We start from the raw sequence: 16,351 nt of genomic DNA, 5'->3' as shown, positions 1-16,351 counted from the left end.
TCTGTCCTGTGATCTAATACACATACGCATGGGTATTAACGTGTAATGAGACAACTGTTGCAGACAGAATGGAAATGTAGAACAAGTGCAGCAGATCCTGGTTTTACTTTTATCCATGCATATCTCACTTCTTCTACCATATCAAGTATTTCACTTTATATACACTATCAATATACTTCTTTATCTGTGTATACCCTGTTTATAGTTATTTGACCTTGGAAAGCTATCACAGTTTCGCCCAAACAAAAAGCCTCAAAGAAAGCAATAGAAGGCCCTCTGTACAAGGTCAACAAATTGGCTAACATAACTTCAAAGTAAATCAAAATTAGGTGTTCAAAAACCGACCCAAAAAGATGATCCCTTCTGAGTTCCATTTCATTTTCACCAGGCAAACGCTTAGAAAGCAGGAAGCTGCCAGAACACTTTCAAAATCCTAAACATAATTTACAAAAGGAAATTCAAAAATTTGGAGGAAAAATTTGACACAGGCGATCTGCCAAACATTGGATGATCAAGATCCTTCCTGTCAGGACATGCTCTTTAGTCTTTACCATGAAGTGAGACAGGGAAACCAAGTCAGCGATCCAATGAATGGCCCTCCTATAAAGCTCCAATTCCAAGTGTTACTTTACTATTCTCCAGTAACATCTTTCTTAACCGAAGGGGCATATGGAACTGTATTAGATTTACTTGTTTCTAGGGCAAGGGAGTTGGTGCCACATTGTGCCTCACCCCCATTAAATTCAAGCTTTGCTCGTGTAATTTCTTCAAGATCTGCATGCACCAGAAAAGACACCAATGTTATTGTTGCAGTAACCATAAAGCACAATGATTTTGCTACTTGCAGATGTTCAAATGCATGGGGTACATCACATCTCGGTGGATTTCTTTCAACAGATAAGAAAAATATCACTTGCACCAAATAGCAAGTATTATCTGGGTAGACTGCAGAGATGGTCCAATGTCCAATGACAGGGCAGGTTTAAAAATTAAATACATCAAATCAGGGTCGCCATTCTACATCTATAGAAAATTCATCCAACCAGATGATTATAAGCACTTTACAGATGCTGACCATCTTGTTTTTAGTTGTCACAAGAATGCAATTGGATTTATACGTGTTAATGATATTCAAAGAAATTTCGGCATACCTAGATCAGCTGAGATGAGTGATTCTCCTTGGTAATTGGGCCCAGCCAAAATGGCCCCTGAAGGTGAAATAATGACACTGCCCCCAGAACAGACAACTGAATCTGGTGGCATATCACTCTTTTCATCTCCGGGCATATGTTCACCTGGAAGAGGATAGTCTTTCCTCTGGCAGAACTGATTTGCAGATAGAATGAAACATCCACCTTCTAGGGCAATGTGGGCCAGGGATGACCGCCATAAATCACTGGCATCAGATGTAGGCGCACAATAGATCTCCACACCTATTTATCAAGTAATAACACAGGAAGACTCAAGACAAGAACGACAAACTAAAAGGCCATTTTGTAAGGAAATGTGAAAAATAAAAACCAAATAATAGCAATAGACACAGTAAACAAGCCAACTAACCAGACTGCTAATCAATAGACACAGTAAACAAGCCAACTAACCAGACTGCTAATCAATTTCTTCTCACAAATAACTTGAAGAGCAAAAACATTAACCAGTTAGATCAATCACGGGATCAATCTCATTTCTCTGACAGTTAGGAACCAATTTTTAGACAAATATTGTAAGGTGATTTTAATAATCCACCTAGATTGATTTTATGGTAGCAGACCGAAGTGAGATAACAAAGTCTAGTCTCCCCTAACAGACAAAAAGAAAAAATGTTTGCCACCATTTAATATGGCTATTTCATCAGTGGAGTTTGCCAAGGCTGGTATCATGTGATTGGATGGAAAATGGTGCTATGAGAACAGTATGATGATATTATTAATCGCTAAAAAGGGCACCCTAGTCCACGAGGATCCACCACTGCAGGGTCTGGGGAGGGACAGATGCATGCAGCCTTACCCCTGCATATATAGAGAGGCTGTTTCCATGATATTATTTATCACTCCCCAATAAAAAAAAAAAAAAAAAAAAAACTTCAAACATCAAGACTGTGTTTGGTTTGATAGAAAATAAGAGAAAAACATAAAGCTGAGGGAAAGTTCTTGGGGAATTTCACAAAATTCCGTAAGAAATTTCCCTCAACTTTCTGTTTCTCTTGTTTTTCATCAAACCAAACATAGCCTAAATACATGTAAGAAGAAAACTCTGTTTCTCAGGTTTGATTAGCCAGCATGTCATTTATTCTTTTTGACAGGTTTCAGTCAAACTTTTAGCTGAAGCTTAATTATTTCCACCAAAATGTTTCTAACTCATTGGCAACTCAACTGGAAATTCCTCAAGGTCAATCTTCAATAAGTTTCAGTCATTCCGCTTTTATATTATCATCATCATCCATGTCTTATCCCAACTATATGGGGTCGGCTATATGAATCCTGTTTCACCAATCCATTCTATTTAAAGCCATATCCACTGTTAAATTATTAATGCTTAAATCATTTCTTACTACTACCCATGTCCTTTCCAGTCTACCCCAAGCTCTTCTAGCCCCTTCAATGTGTAACAAATTACTTCTTCTAACTGGTGTAGTCAGCAATCTCCTATGCATGTGCCCAAACAGCCAAACCATCTTAGTCTACTCTCTCCCATTTTATCACCTATTGGAGCTACTCCTAGGTTCCTATGGATAACTTCATTCCTAATCCTATCCTTTCTAATTTTTCCACTCATCCATCTTAGCATTCGCATTTCTATCACATTCATTTTCTGGACATTTTGTTCCTTGGCTGCCCAACACTTTGCTCCATACAACATATCTGGCCTCACAGCTGTTTTATAGAATTTTCCTTTTAATCTAGGTGGTATTCACCTATCACATAAAAGTCCAAATGCACCCATCCATTTTGCCCATCCTGCTCTAATTCTTTGGGTGGCATCCTCCTCAATCTCCCCCTTGTTATGAATTATTGAACCAAGGTACCAGAAATGGTCACAATGAGTTATTTCTTGGTCTCCAATCCAAAGTATATCTTGACTTACACTCCTATTATTACTAAATTTACATGTCATGTACTCTGTTTTAGTCCTGCTTATTTTAAAACCTCTTGTTTGTAAGGCATTTGTCCATAAGCATTTAATCCTTCATTAGTTTCATCAATCATGTCATCCGCAAACAACATGCACTACGGAACTTCCTCCTAAATATGTTTAGTCAACATGCACCAGCCATCCATCTTTCTCTCTCATATAACAGAACAGGGGCTCCTTTTTTGTATGTTTTTCCTTCATTGTTCTTTCTATCCTTCTGTGTTAGATCTTAGATCTTTTATTAGTTAAAAAAATTATAGCCTTCTTTAGTTGCTAATATTTTTTGACATGCAATCGCTCTATCAAATACTTGTTATATTGCAATATTGTGTTTAAAATATTAAAATTAATAGATTAAGAATGCAATTCTCTTTTCGATACAATCATGAAAATTGGGTCTAACCGTCTAAGTGGAGGAATTTGATCAAGGTATGTGTTACCACCACAGCACCGCTTTGTTCTCTATATTGGTGAATGGGACAGAATGTGGCAGTTTCAAAAGCTCAAAAGGAATACAGTAAGGGGACCCACTTCCCCCTTTTTGTTCATATCTGTGGTAGAAGCTCTCAACAGAATGGCTAAAAGGGCTTTTTTTTTGTGGGGGGGTGGGGGATTTAAAGTTTTACAGCAAGAAATGAGAGGGTGGAAGTAGCTTTGCTACAGTATGCAGATGGCACACTCCTCTGTGACGCCTCACAAGAGTAGTTGTATCATGTCATGGTTCAAAGTAGTGTCTGGTTTGCATGTGAACTTGCATAAAAGCAAACTAATAGAGTGGGGGAGATCCAAGGGTTGGCTCTTCAGACAGAGAAGTGGGGATGCAAGGTGGGAAAGGTACCTTTAAAATAATCGAGCATGCCTTTGGGTGCAAATGCAATTCCAAAGATATTTGGAACCAGTAGTGGAAAGAATTGACAGAAGATTGGCTTCTTAGAAAGCCAAATATCTTTCTTATAGAGGCAAAGTGACATTGTTGAAAAGTGTGTTATCTTCTCTTCCTATGTATCTGCTTTCAATATATCCAATCCCAGCAAGAACAACTGCTAGCAAGAACAACTGCTATCATTTAAAAGAAAATGAGGAATTTTCTATGGAGGGGCTGGAAAGAAGAGAAAAGATTTCATTTAGTTAACTGGAACAAGGTTTGCAAACCAAAATACAAAGGTGGTTTGGGACCTTTGGGTATGAGGTGAATAAAGAATATGAATGTAGTTCTTTTGGGGAAATGATCCTGGAGATTTGGGAAAGTCAGGGTGGGTTGTGGAAGAAGGTGGTACAAGCTAAATATGAAGTTAGAAATTTGGGATAGGATCCCAAAACCTCAAATCAGTCTTATGGTTGCTCAGTTTTGGAAGGGAATTGAAAGAGCATATGATTATTTCTCGAAACAGATGAGCTTTAAAATCAGGGATGGAGCACGTGTGAAGTTTTGGAAGGATGCTTGGTGCAGAGATGGGCCTTTATCAGAAGCTTTTCCTGCTTTGTTCAAGCTGTCTGTTATCAAAGAAGCAACAGTTGCAGACTGTATGAAGCTACATAATGGAAGTGTGGTGTGGTCCCCGCAGTTCAGAAGAAAACTGAATAATTACGAGTTGGATGCTATTGTGGATACAGGTGAAGTGAAGAAACCTCGGCTGCCCTTTCTTATTGTGGCATTGGGAGAAGTGAGGAGAAATATTAGTGAATTCTTTTTACAATGCACTAAATGATCTAAACGAGAAGTCAATACCTGTCAATATCATTTAGAGTAAGACGGTGCCTTCAAAGGTAGCTTTTTGTGTGGATGGCTTATCTAAACAGAATACTTACAAGGGAAATCTCCTACAGAAGGATATGGCATTGGATTCAGTAGACTGTGTTTTATGTGAAAGGGCATTTGGAATCTCTAAACAAAATACTTACAAAGGATAATCCCCTACAGTAGGATATGGCATTGGATTCAGCAGATTGTGTTTTATATGAAGGAAATTTGGAATCTGTGAAATCATCTATTACATTATTGCATTTTCTCCTATGAAACTATGTTTTAGAGCTCCAGTAGATCTACAATTGATTATGCTTCCATCATGCTGATATGTGTGCATTAGTTACATCATCAAGATTAAATACAGGAACTCTGGAACTGGAATCAGTGATCATGATATAGTAACACACATAAACATTCAAACCCCTTAACAACAACACTGTAGATCAAATCCAAGTACCAAAGGTTTACCTCTAGCATAGAGTCCTGTTCTTAAAACTGGCATCCTATTATCCCAGCAAATGAGGCCACCTATCTTCCCAATGGAAGTCTCATATACAGGTGGTGTTGACTTGTCTCCAGAACACCAGACTGTATGTTCGGATGCTGTTCGCATGAGCTTGCGGTGTTTTCCAAGATACTCTCCATGGGGATTAAAAAAGACAACAGTGCAGTAGAGAGAGAATCCTTCCCTTTCTACCACCCCCATTACTAGATGGACTTTGTATCTTCCAGCTATTGCTGCCAGTCGTTCAATTTCTGGACCTGTTGTTATTAAAAAGATAAAATAAAACAAAATAAATTCAAATGACAAGATTATTAAATCCATTTATGATTTAAAGACAAGAAGGGAAGGATGAATTAGAGTTATGATTGACAAGCAAAACTATATAGATCCCTCTCTCTCTCTCTCTCTAAGAGAGAATGCTCCTCTCAAGTGGTCAAGCCCCCACTAAAATGGAGGTCAAATAATGCATTTATAGATGAATAGGTGTAGCTTTCTAGGTGTGGATGAATTGGAGGTCAAATGGGTATTTATAGATGAATTGGTGCAGTTTTATTCAGCTTTCTAGGTGTAGGTGTAGGATTAGAAATTAGGGTATATTCCATATAAACCCTGTTGTGCCTTGAGGGGAGTCACAGATCATGAGTTGCCAAAACCCAGGGAGCTTGTGTACACATACACGCGCGTGGGACTTACATACAAGAGATGGACACCACTTACAACCCAAAAGCCTAAGCTATTGGGTAATGGACCACTCTTGTATATAAGTCCCTTGCAGTTCTTGTGATTTTCCAATGTGGGGCTCTTCCACTCCTCTTAACTCACACGTGTATCCCAACAAACCCACTGAACTAGAACTAAGCCAGCACTTTGGACCACATATGAGAGACACTTCCTAAACCAATCCTAGATCTCAAAATGGAATATTTTGTGGTTTGGTTGTCAAACCAAGGGGAAATGGGTAAAAGTTGGTAATCCAACATTTTCTACTCAACTAGTTCACCAATTGGTTACGTCAAGTTAAGAAACCTTTGATGAAAAGATACCAGCTAAGATTCTTACAAACATAACAAACCACAATCATTAAATGGGCAGACCAATGCACAGGGCTCCCACCAATGCAGGGCCTGGGGAGGGACAAATGTACACAGCCTTACCCCTGCACATACAGAGAGACTGTTTCCAAGATTTGAACCCTGGTCACCCAGGCCACAATGGAACAACCAAATGGTTGGGGTCAAGAATATGTTGGTAGAGTCCAAATTGTCATTTTAAAGCCAGGTCACATGGCATAAAAGTTACCAAAAGAGAATTGTTTTCTGATCAGGGTCAAATGGTCAACCTTTTGGAAGAAATTTGTAAGTGCACTTTATGAGTAGAAACTAGCTGAATGAAGGGTTTAGATGAGTGTGGTAGGGGTTGCATGGGTTGAAGGGCCTAGTAGTGAGCCACCAAGGTTCTAGTGAGCAACACATGTTTTGATAGAGAATTATTCCTAGGTATCCTGGCAAAAATTGGGTGCTAACACCATATTCCTAGTTTCCATAGGTAGAGAAATTTTTTGGGGGAATTGCATCACTACTGCATGTAAACGAGTCAATGTAAAAGTAGTTTTATCCAACATCCAGTCATGCTATTCCACACATATCTAAATAAAGTACATTAATTTGCAAACATTTTAAGGTGATAAAGTAATAGGGTAATAGTTTATAGGAGTACATGTTCAAACCTTGCAGAATTAATAGGGCATTTCATATATATGCACTTGCACACACATGCTTCATGGGCATTCCTGACATATGGAGATTTAAGTTTAGGAACTCTGAACTCCTTTACCCACAAATGTCCACCTTGTATCGGAATTTTGCTGAAACTATTATAGCCATGCAAACCATCAATACTAAAATGCCCCTAAAAAAAGGTTTTTGGATACTTGACAAGCTTTACCTGAAGTTTATCCTAAGGATAAAAAATGAAGAGAAGAATGGAAGGTTCTTTTGGGCCTGGCATGTTGCCATATGGAAGATCCCCCAGTTGTTTATTCTCCTAACAACCTGACTAGCAAACCCTCACACACACACACACACACACACACACACGCACACACATGTACCTGCACCTAAATGGAAGATCCCCCGGTCATTTATTCTACTAGAAACCTGACTACTCGAACACGCCGCACACCTACTCACTCTAATATGTGTGTACTCATGCAAGCATGTCTGTATGTATTCATATACATGCATGAATGTGATACAACGCACAAAAAAATTATCTATGTTGCAATGAAACATCTCTTTCTCTAAAAGAAGATCGCACCAGGAATTTCCACAGCTGCAGCATGATACTTCTGCAACTCCATGTTTCCCTCATTGGGATAGGTTCCAGCAGCAACATCAAAACATGAAGAACGGGGATAACCACCCACAAATGCTTCTGGAAAAACAACTATCTGTGACCCATATGCAGCAGCACCAGCAATCAGTCTCTCTGCCTTATCTGCTTACAAGAACAAAGAAAGGATTTTATTAAATTAATAAAATAAAGGCTTGTAACCCCTAAAAACTCTCAACTCAGAATGGAATTAGCTTCAAGCAATTCAAAATATTGAGCATATTGAAAAACTACTTTTTATTTATAGCAACCAAAAGGAATAAACTACATTTTGATAATAGGTGTTCACCCTGTGAACTACTAGTACATTGTGCTAATATTGTTAAGCCTGCAAAACCATTATTACAACAGAACTAAAGCATAAATAATGATATGCCACAGGTATACATGTGGAGTTGTCTCCATCATATTCTTAGGCCAGTTTCTGTAATGTTCATTCAATTAATTGCCTTAATGAATTGACAAAAGTAAAGAAGATATTTTTTAATCAATAGCAACAAGCTTTATTAATTAAAAAACAATATATAAAGATTTCAATCAGAGATTATAGAGCACAATAGGAGTTATCTCCCTCACCCCAAATTTACAACTGTACCCAAAACAACTGATCCCAAGTTCCCAACCCACCCCTTGCATGTTCCTTTTTAGCCACCTGAATTTAAAGTCATAAAATTATATTGACCTAAACACTCAGACTATGATGGTAGAATCAAACATGGTGTCAGAACATTCCACCGATATCCAAAGAAAGTAATGCCACTCTATGAGAGTCGCATTCAATAATTTCAAGACCCTCTTAGAATTGTCATTTTTTTTATTTCTTGAAAATAAATACAATGACCTTAGTATTAACCATTAAGTGTCTGGTTCACCTTGGAAAGTACAACATGGTTTTCCCATTAAAATGTTGTCAATTTTTAAACTCCTAACTCCCACTAGTTCCTTAATTCTATATCTCCTTGATCTTCCCTTGATCAACTACTACATTAATTGTCAAATATAAGGCATTTTAACAACAATTTAAAAAACAATCTGGAAACAGAACAGCTTTTTCCCTCTAGGTGATAGGTCAGTGGTTCAACCATCCTTGTCTAACAGGTCAACCCATGACAGGATAAATTAAAGAATAGAAATAGAAATAGATAAAATGCAGAAAAATACAAAAGATAACAGAAATTTTGTAGAAAAAGTGGGCAAGTCTCTAGTATTATATATTCATCATATTAATAAAAAGTAAGTGTGATAAATGAGAATTATTGTTATTAATAATGGAAATGGATAAAATACCCAAAAAAAAAACAATTGAGATTAAGGTCTAACCTGTGACCCACTGACCAGATCAAACAATTCAGCGGTTCAACTGGCTTGGTCACCGAATTGTTAACTGAGTGATTTTGCAAATAAATTATTCAAGAGCTAAATGTACAGGGAAAATGTCTAGGTGGTTGGCCAATCAACCACAGGTTGAAAACATTACATTTTAATTAGGGTATTAAGTGGAGCAGGTTGACCTGAAACATGGATTTCCTATGTTGCATCCATCAAACTTGAATATTCAGATCTTTTGAGAACCATTTGAAGCCCCTGAACTCATTTTTGAGCTGCCAAATCACCCATTCACCTTTTCTCAGCCATCCTACAACAATCTTTGAGTCACCTTCAATGGTCAGCCTGCCAATTCCCATTTCTTTAGCTTCCTCCACCCCATAAACTGCTGCTAGAATTCTGCTCTTACTGAGTCCCCTTGCTCAATTGGGCCCGAAAATAAGGCCCGGAATAGCACCACTCTCATCCCCGATTACCCCCCTGGTGCCTGAGGGCCCTGGATTACTCATACTGTTGGCATCAAAATTCAGTTTCCCCCCCGTCCCCGCCCCCAGGGGAAGACTAAACCTCCAAATTTTTTTGTTTTCTAGAGGAAGAATCAACTATGCCCCCACAGCTTCTGAAAAAGTCATCCACCTTGAAATCCAAGAACAGAGTCAGAGTTTTGACCCAGTGTGCCACTCTTGAGTTATGATTTCAATAACTGCTTCCTTACTCCTCTCCTTTTTCCCCAAAAATTCACATGTTTCTTCATCCACCTTGAAATCCAAGAACAGAGTCAGAGTTTTGACCCAGTGTGCCACTCTTGAGTTATGATTTCAATAACTGCTTCCTTACTCCTCTCCTTTTTCCCCAAAAATTCACATGTTTCTTTCTTCCCAGACTGTCCACATCACTGCTGCTCTCATACGTCTCAATAAAAGCTCACCCCTTTTTTCCTACTTCTCAATTGGGGCTAAACAACCACTCCAAACTGTCAGGAGGGGTCCCACTTGCACTCAAAAAGGGAAAAAAAACCATTCCCAGATACAGCAAACAAAGGGACAGGAGATTAAGAGATGAAAAGTAGTATCACCATTCAACTTACATAAACAACACCAGTTGGAGGTCAGACCAACTTGGTCTTTTCCTTTGTAACCAACCACAAGTGTTAATGCAACCATTGGAAAACTTCCCAATAGAAAGCACAGATCTTCAAGGGAGTAGGGAAGCACCAGATTTCCTTAACAAGAAAGGAGGGGGAAGAGGAGTTGGAAACAAGGGACTTAAAAAGGATTAATAGGAGAAGAACCCACCCAGGTTAAGAGACCACACACAGGATACAATTGGAGATCCAAATAAAGGAAAGAAATATTTCCCAACACAAGATACAATTGATTAGAGATTGAGAAATGGAAAATATTTTCACCATTTGCTATACATAGTAGACACATGTGAGGTGAGAGATACCATAGGCATGATTATCTTTGGTTCTTTTTTTTTACTGCCTAAGACTCTACCCCATATTTAGTGGTATTCTCCTACCACATAGGACTCCAAATGCACCATATCCACTTTGCACACCCCACTCTAATTCTGCATTCTCCTTGATCTCTCACTTGTTATGGTTGTCGAACTAAGGTTATGAAAAAGGGGTGGCATTGAGATACCTCTTGGTCTCCAATCCTAATTGTACCCTAATTTCTATTTTACATTGCATATATTTTGTTCCAACCCTACTTATTTTAAAATCTCTTGTTCCTAAGACATCCATCCATAATTTTTTTCCTGGTAATACATTTGCCCAAAAGTCTAATCTTGCACATAATCCCTTTCTAGTTTCATTGATTAATGCTATTAATCAGAAAACAATGTAGACCGCAGGACCTCCTAAATATGTTTATTCAATTCATCCATGACCAATGCAAATAAAGGGGCCAAGTATTGAGCTTTGGTGTAGTCACATCGTATTTGGAAGCTTTAATGTCTCTCCTATAGGTGGTCAAACATTAGTTTTTATACTCTCATGCATGCCCTTTTTTTATTGGAAACGGTAACTTTCATTAAGGATATCAAATAAACATCTTACACTGTCAACCACTCAAACAAAGAGTGCTGACCCCAAAATAACATCGAGTTACAGTACAGCCCAAAAAAGTTTTCCCTAAATGTCCCATGTTTTGCCAAGCTATCTGCCACAGAGTTTGCTGATCTCCTTACCCATTTGAGTGTTACTTCAACTTCCCTTGTCAAGCAGATTATTTCCCTTATTTGCTGTCTAAATTTCCATACACCCAACTTCTTTGTTTGCAACCACCCTATTAACAATTTGGAGTCCCCTTCCACCTCCAAGTTCTGAAATTCCCATTGCTTAGCAAATCTCAGGCCTTGTAGGAGAGCCAATATTTCATCTCTCAAAGAGTCTCCCACTCCTATGGGACCAGAGTATAGTGCCACAATTCTTCCCTCCCCATCCCTAAAGACTCCCCCAGCTCCCGAGGGTCCAGGATTACCCATGGAGCTTCCATCAAAATTTAGTTTTACCCTTTGTTGTGCTACGGGTGTCCAAGAAGGCTGAAGAATAGGCTGTCTGGTTGAAGAGTTTGCCTCTGCTGACCAACCCCTTTGTATATCATCCACTAAAAAGTCTTTAAATAAGTCACTTACTTTCATCCAATGTATGACTTTAATGGCTACACAGCCAATGATTTGTTTTGTTGATCTTTGTGCCCCTTGGAATATTATGTTATTCCTTTCTTCCCATAAAGACCAAAGAATGGCTGCTCTTGTTACCCTCCACATCACTCTTCCCCTTTTCTTTGATAGTAGAAAGAAACTTGGGTTGAAAAGACTTGTCACATCCGGGGGAGGGGTCCACCTGCAGCCAAATAAGGAAGAAAACCAAGTCCACACACAAGAAGCAAAGGGACAAGAAAGTAAAAGATGTGTTACTATCTCACCATTTACCAAACAGAGGCAACAAACATGAGGGGAGAGGCAATGATTCAGCCTCCTTTTTTGTAAATTATCCAGAGTATTAATTTTCTGGAGCACCACCTCCCAGCAAAAGGCTCTTATTTTTGGGGGTACAGGATTACACCAGACTTCCTTTGTAGGGAAGGAGCCTCCTAGGTGCGAGGATTGAAGGAGAGCGGAGAAGAAAGAAGCATAGGTAAAGGAGCCAGAAGGGGACTCTGACCAAATCCTACTGTCCTAACAAGAGAGGTCCAGGAATGTAGTATTAAGAAGGGAGATAAGTTTATCCACTAAGCCCATTTCATATTCCCTTAACCCTCTCCTTAATCCCAGATCCCAAGAGTTTTCATTAACAAGCACTGAAGAAATCACTCTTCCTTTGTTGAGGGACAAAGAATAGATAGGTGGAAACCTGTCTTTGAGAGGAATGCCCCCAAGCCAGATATCCTCCCAGAAACGTACTTTGTTACTCATACAAGCATCATACCCTTAATTGATGAATGGACTATTTAGTGTTCCTTTCATTTTTGGAACCCACCATATTTATCTTTCTAGGAACTCTATCATATGCTTTCTCCAAATCCTTATATGCAATGTGAAGATCTCCCATTCTCCCTTTATCCGAACATTCTATCAATTGTCTCTTTTTTTTTTTTTTTTTGAGGGAAGTAAAAGAGGCAAGTTGGCAAAACAACAACAAAAATGGAGTTCAATCACCAAAACAGATGCAAATATGAGCACTCTTCAGTGCTTTCTAGCATTGTTGGACTTTGGAGTTCAACACATACTCAACTATAAATGGGTAGAGAACAAGGTAGTTACCTAGTTTAACAAGTCTAAGCCATATACCCACCATATTTTCTTAATTTGCAAGCATTGTTTGATAGAAAGGTGAAAGAGCACATCAATAATCTGACATTTTGATGAAGAAATGGTAGGCCCAAATGTGTATGATGAGCAGTGACAAAAGTACCAATAAGGCCTTTTTTTCTGATGAACCCAGGAGATCGGGTTTTAGTAAGATCTTTCTTTTTTTTTTTTATCAGTAAGTAAGATCTTTCTGCAAACAGCATTAACAAGGGCCTAGTGAAAAAGCTGCTTGGTTCAAAGTATATGAACCAACAAAGTGCCTTCAAGGATAGAGATCTTTTGTTTGCAACTTTGCATGGTAGCTGGCACTTGACACTCACAATTTTCTGATATTTTACATCACTATTAGATACTCGGAAGTTATTTTTAGGACAGATGGCTTACCTAAGGAAATCATCATAATCTAAGCCTTGTCCCAACTAATGGGATCGGTTACATAAATCCTGTTTCACCATTCCATTCTGTTCAGTGTCATATCCATCGTTAAATTATGGATATTTAAATCATTTCTTATTACTTCCACCCAAGCCCTTTTTGGTCTGCCCAAGCTCTTCTAACCCCTTCAACTTGTAACAGATAACTTTTCTGAACAGTTGCTATATATGGTCTTCTATGCACATGACCAAACCCTCTCATCTTATCACCTATTGGAGCCACTCCTAGGTTCCTTCATTAACTAAGGATGCATATGAAATATTTTACATCATTGCTACATAGTGCAAGAGTATCCGATGCAAAGGATTTTTGGGACACCAACCCATTTGCAGTTTGTTGGGGCATCCAGAAAGAATGAGAGAGTGATTTATTAGGCGCTCATGTGCAGACGTGTGCTAATCTCTCCTTGATTCAATATTGGGAAATAAGATACTCTGACTGGGCAGATAGACCCACTCTTGGGGATCTATCATCTATGTTATTGTTACCTGGATATGGCAAGGACACAGATGGACACGTAATAGGATACAGAGTTTACTCTAGAAATTGAAGCATCAGACACAATATGGCACCATTTTACAGGCATCTTTCCATTATAGTTGGAGATGGCTTGTAAGGAAGTATTTTAAGTTGTGGAAAAATTGTACAGAACCTTTCTCTGAAATAAGAAGCTATCCAAAGATACCTATACTGATTAATTCTCTCTTACATATTAGTGGACTGGAACCTTCCATTATAATATTATCACCAAAAAAATGCAACCAAATACTGATCTGGCAAAATTGATCAGACACATTATGTGAAATATTCATTAATTGCTTAGACACATTCAAGCAAACACAAACCCGGGCCAATACAAAGAACCCTTTCCCACACACCTCTGGCCAAAAATCTAGGGACACCATCTGAACGGGTTGGTAACTGGATTCAGAAACCAGTACATGAAATCCCCTTCGGTTTGCCTCCAAAAACTCTCTTTCAGGCCCTTATTACTCCCCAATAAACGACTTTGAAGCCTTTGCATACCTTGGATCGCACACATATAACACTAATCAATTGTTAGACTGTTAGGGAAATTGACATATCCAGCTGGGGTTTTTCTTAATCTGCCGTATTATCTACCAAGCTCTTACTGTTTTTGATTTCTCAAAAGTCATCCCTGAACAATGTAGTTTCTCTAACATCTCAAACAGATACCCATTCAAACAACTAAATTCCCCCCTCCAAATAATTAGTCGATGCATTGAAAATAGCTTCATTTTGTAAATTAAGAACAAACAAAAATGAATTTTTACAAAAAGGGGTTCTCAAAAATAGAACAAGAAATTCGAGGAAGGTTCATCAAACACAAATATGCAGAAACCCAAAAAGGAAAAAGGTACCTAGAGTTGCCCGAGTGTCGTAGAACACGGTTGAGGCCTGCACAACAGTAGCGCGAATGGTCGGACGGGGACCAGGATGGTCAGTCGTCTCGGCTTTAACAATAGACATCACCGGTTCGTCGCCGTTAGAAACAGGCGCAGAATCAATAAACCTCCCGTTCACAGCATCTCTAGGGTAGGCAACACTGATGGGTTCGGGAACGAGAACAGAATCATCGGCCGAGTTCGCCTGCGAAACTTTCTTGGACGAGATGGTTTTCGGGGCAACAAGGTCGGGCCGGACCTGTTCCAAGAGCCAGAGAATCGTCTCGCCGCCGGTCTTGAGACCGAGTTCCTGTGTCAGGCGAAAGATGCCCGGAGCACAAGCGGCCGGAAGCCTGACCCTCCGATCACGCCCCTGGAATTTGGTATGTCGGTCTCGGCCCGAGATGGGTCGGCGGCGTTTCTTCTTTTCGGTGTTCTGAACCTCATCTTCGTGGGGCTGGGGCTCTATTTCAACATCCATTGCGATGCATTGAAGGTTTTCATGAACGTGAGCTGCAGTCCTCAAGTCGAGAGTACATTCCTCTGTTTCTGGGTTTTCCTTTATTAAGCCGCTGCCATGAAAGGAGTCCGGTTGACGACTTGGCGCTAAACAACTTACGGATTTCCGCCGTTTGCATGTGAAACAGAGAAACTTCTCGCGATCGGTACTTTAATGTACCACTCTGGTAGTAGGGCTGTTCCTGTTTGTGGGTCAATGGACCCGGTCTGATGTGGTCTAGTTTTGGACCGCCAGTTTTAGGCCCGAAACATTACTTGGATACCCGGATCAAAGATTGGGCCTTGCTTGTTGAATTCTGGTGCAGTATTTGCAACTTGCAAGGTCCAGTTCAGACACCCTAATTAATCTTAATGGTTGAACAGCCCAAAGGACCGACCATCGGCTTTAGTGGGCCGAATTAACGGTTCAGTCATATAGAATAGAATAAGGAAAGAAAATAAAGGAAGAGCATGATCTTTGCATTTCAGTTGGAGATGCTAAATCTTGTCATGGTTCAATATCATTAACATTATTTAATAGGTGCGAAATTGGCATTTGGCACCAAAGTTGATTTCTTTGCAAAAATAAAAAGAGGGTGCAATATGAGATAAGTGTGGCTTTAAGTGGATACAAATTACAAAACCATTGCCTTATCATCCTTCGGAAAAATAATAATAATAATAATCATTTACAAAGGTAACAAAGTTTTTCTTGTCATTCTTAGCCCGTGTCAAAAAAGATTTACAAATGTTATTGTGTGAAACAGTGTCAGATGTCTTAAACTATTCATGACTCTATTTTTATTCTTTGTGATCTTGTCTTTTGTTTTACTTTGGTGATGTTTGGCGTCGATGTTGTTTTTTGAGAAAACGGTGTCATGTAGGCACTACATCAGAGAAGGTGGTGCTTCAAACAACGCTTTCTTGTTTGATACCATTTTTCTATAAAAAAAAATGTTGCTCCAAACTACGTTTTGGGAATCAGAAAAGTGCATATAGTTTAGAGCAATGCCAAATTCAATGTTTTATGAGAAAAACAACACATTGCTGCCAATGGTGCAATGATGTAGCATCATCTTGGATGTT

At 39.0% G+C, this 16,351-nt stretch overlaps 1 protein-coding gene across 1 annotated transcript; it reads right to left on the bottom strand.

Moving 5' to 3' along the window:
* Positions 1-279: 279 nt before the first annotated feature.
* Positions 280-15,406, bottom strand: LOC104589516 (bifunctional nitrilase/nitrile hydratase NIT4B). Its single transcript, XM_010247865.2, has 5 exons — positions 14,744-15,406; positions 7,701-7,880; positions 5,348-5,641; positions 1,152-1,433; positions 280-774 (listed from the first exon to the last, which is right to left on the bottom strand). Exons 1-5 carry the CDS (start codon positions 15,246-15,248, stop codon positions 632-634), a joined length of 1,404 nt encoding a protein of 467 aa, XP_010246167.1. The 5' UTR covers positions 15,249-15,406; the 3' UTR covers positions 280-631.
* Positions 15,407-16,351: the final 945 nt, after the last annotated feature.

This window comes from Nelumbo nucifera, chromosome 6, assembly GCF_055504915.1.
Source record: "Nelumbo nucifera cultivar China Antique chromosome 6, China Antique-T2T, whole genome shotgun sequence".
NCBI classification, from domain to species: Eukaryota; Viridiplantae; Streptophyta; class Magnoliopsida; order Proteales; family Nelumbonaceae; genus Nelumbo; species Nelumbo nucifera.
Note: the sequence above shows the minus strand (reverse complement) of the source record. Positions and strands in the feature narration are given on the sequence as shown.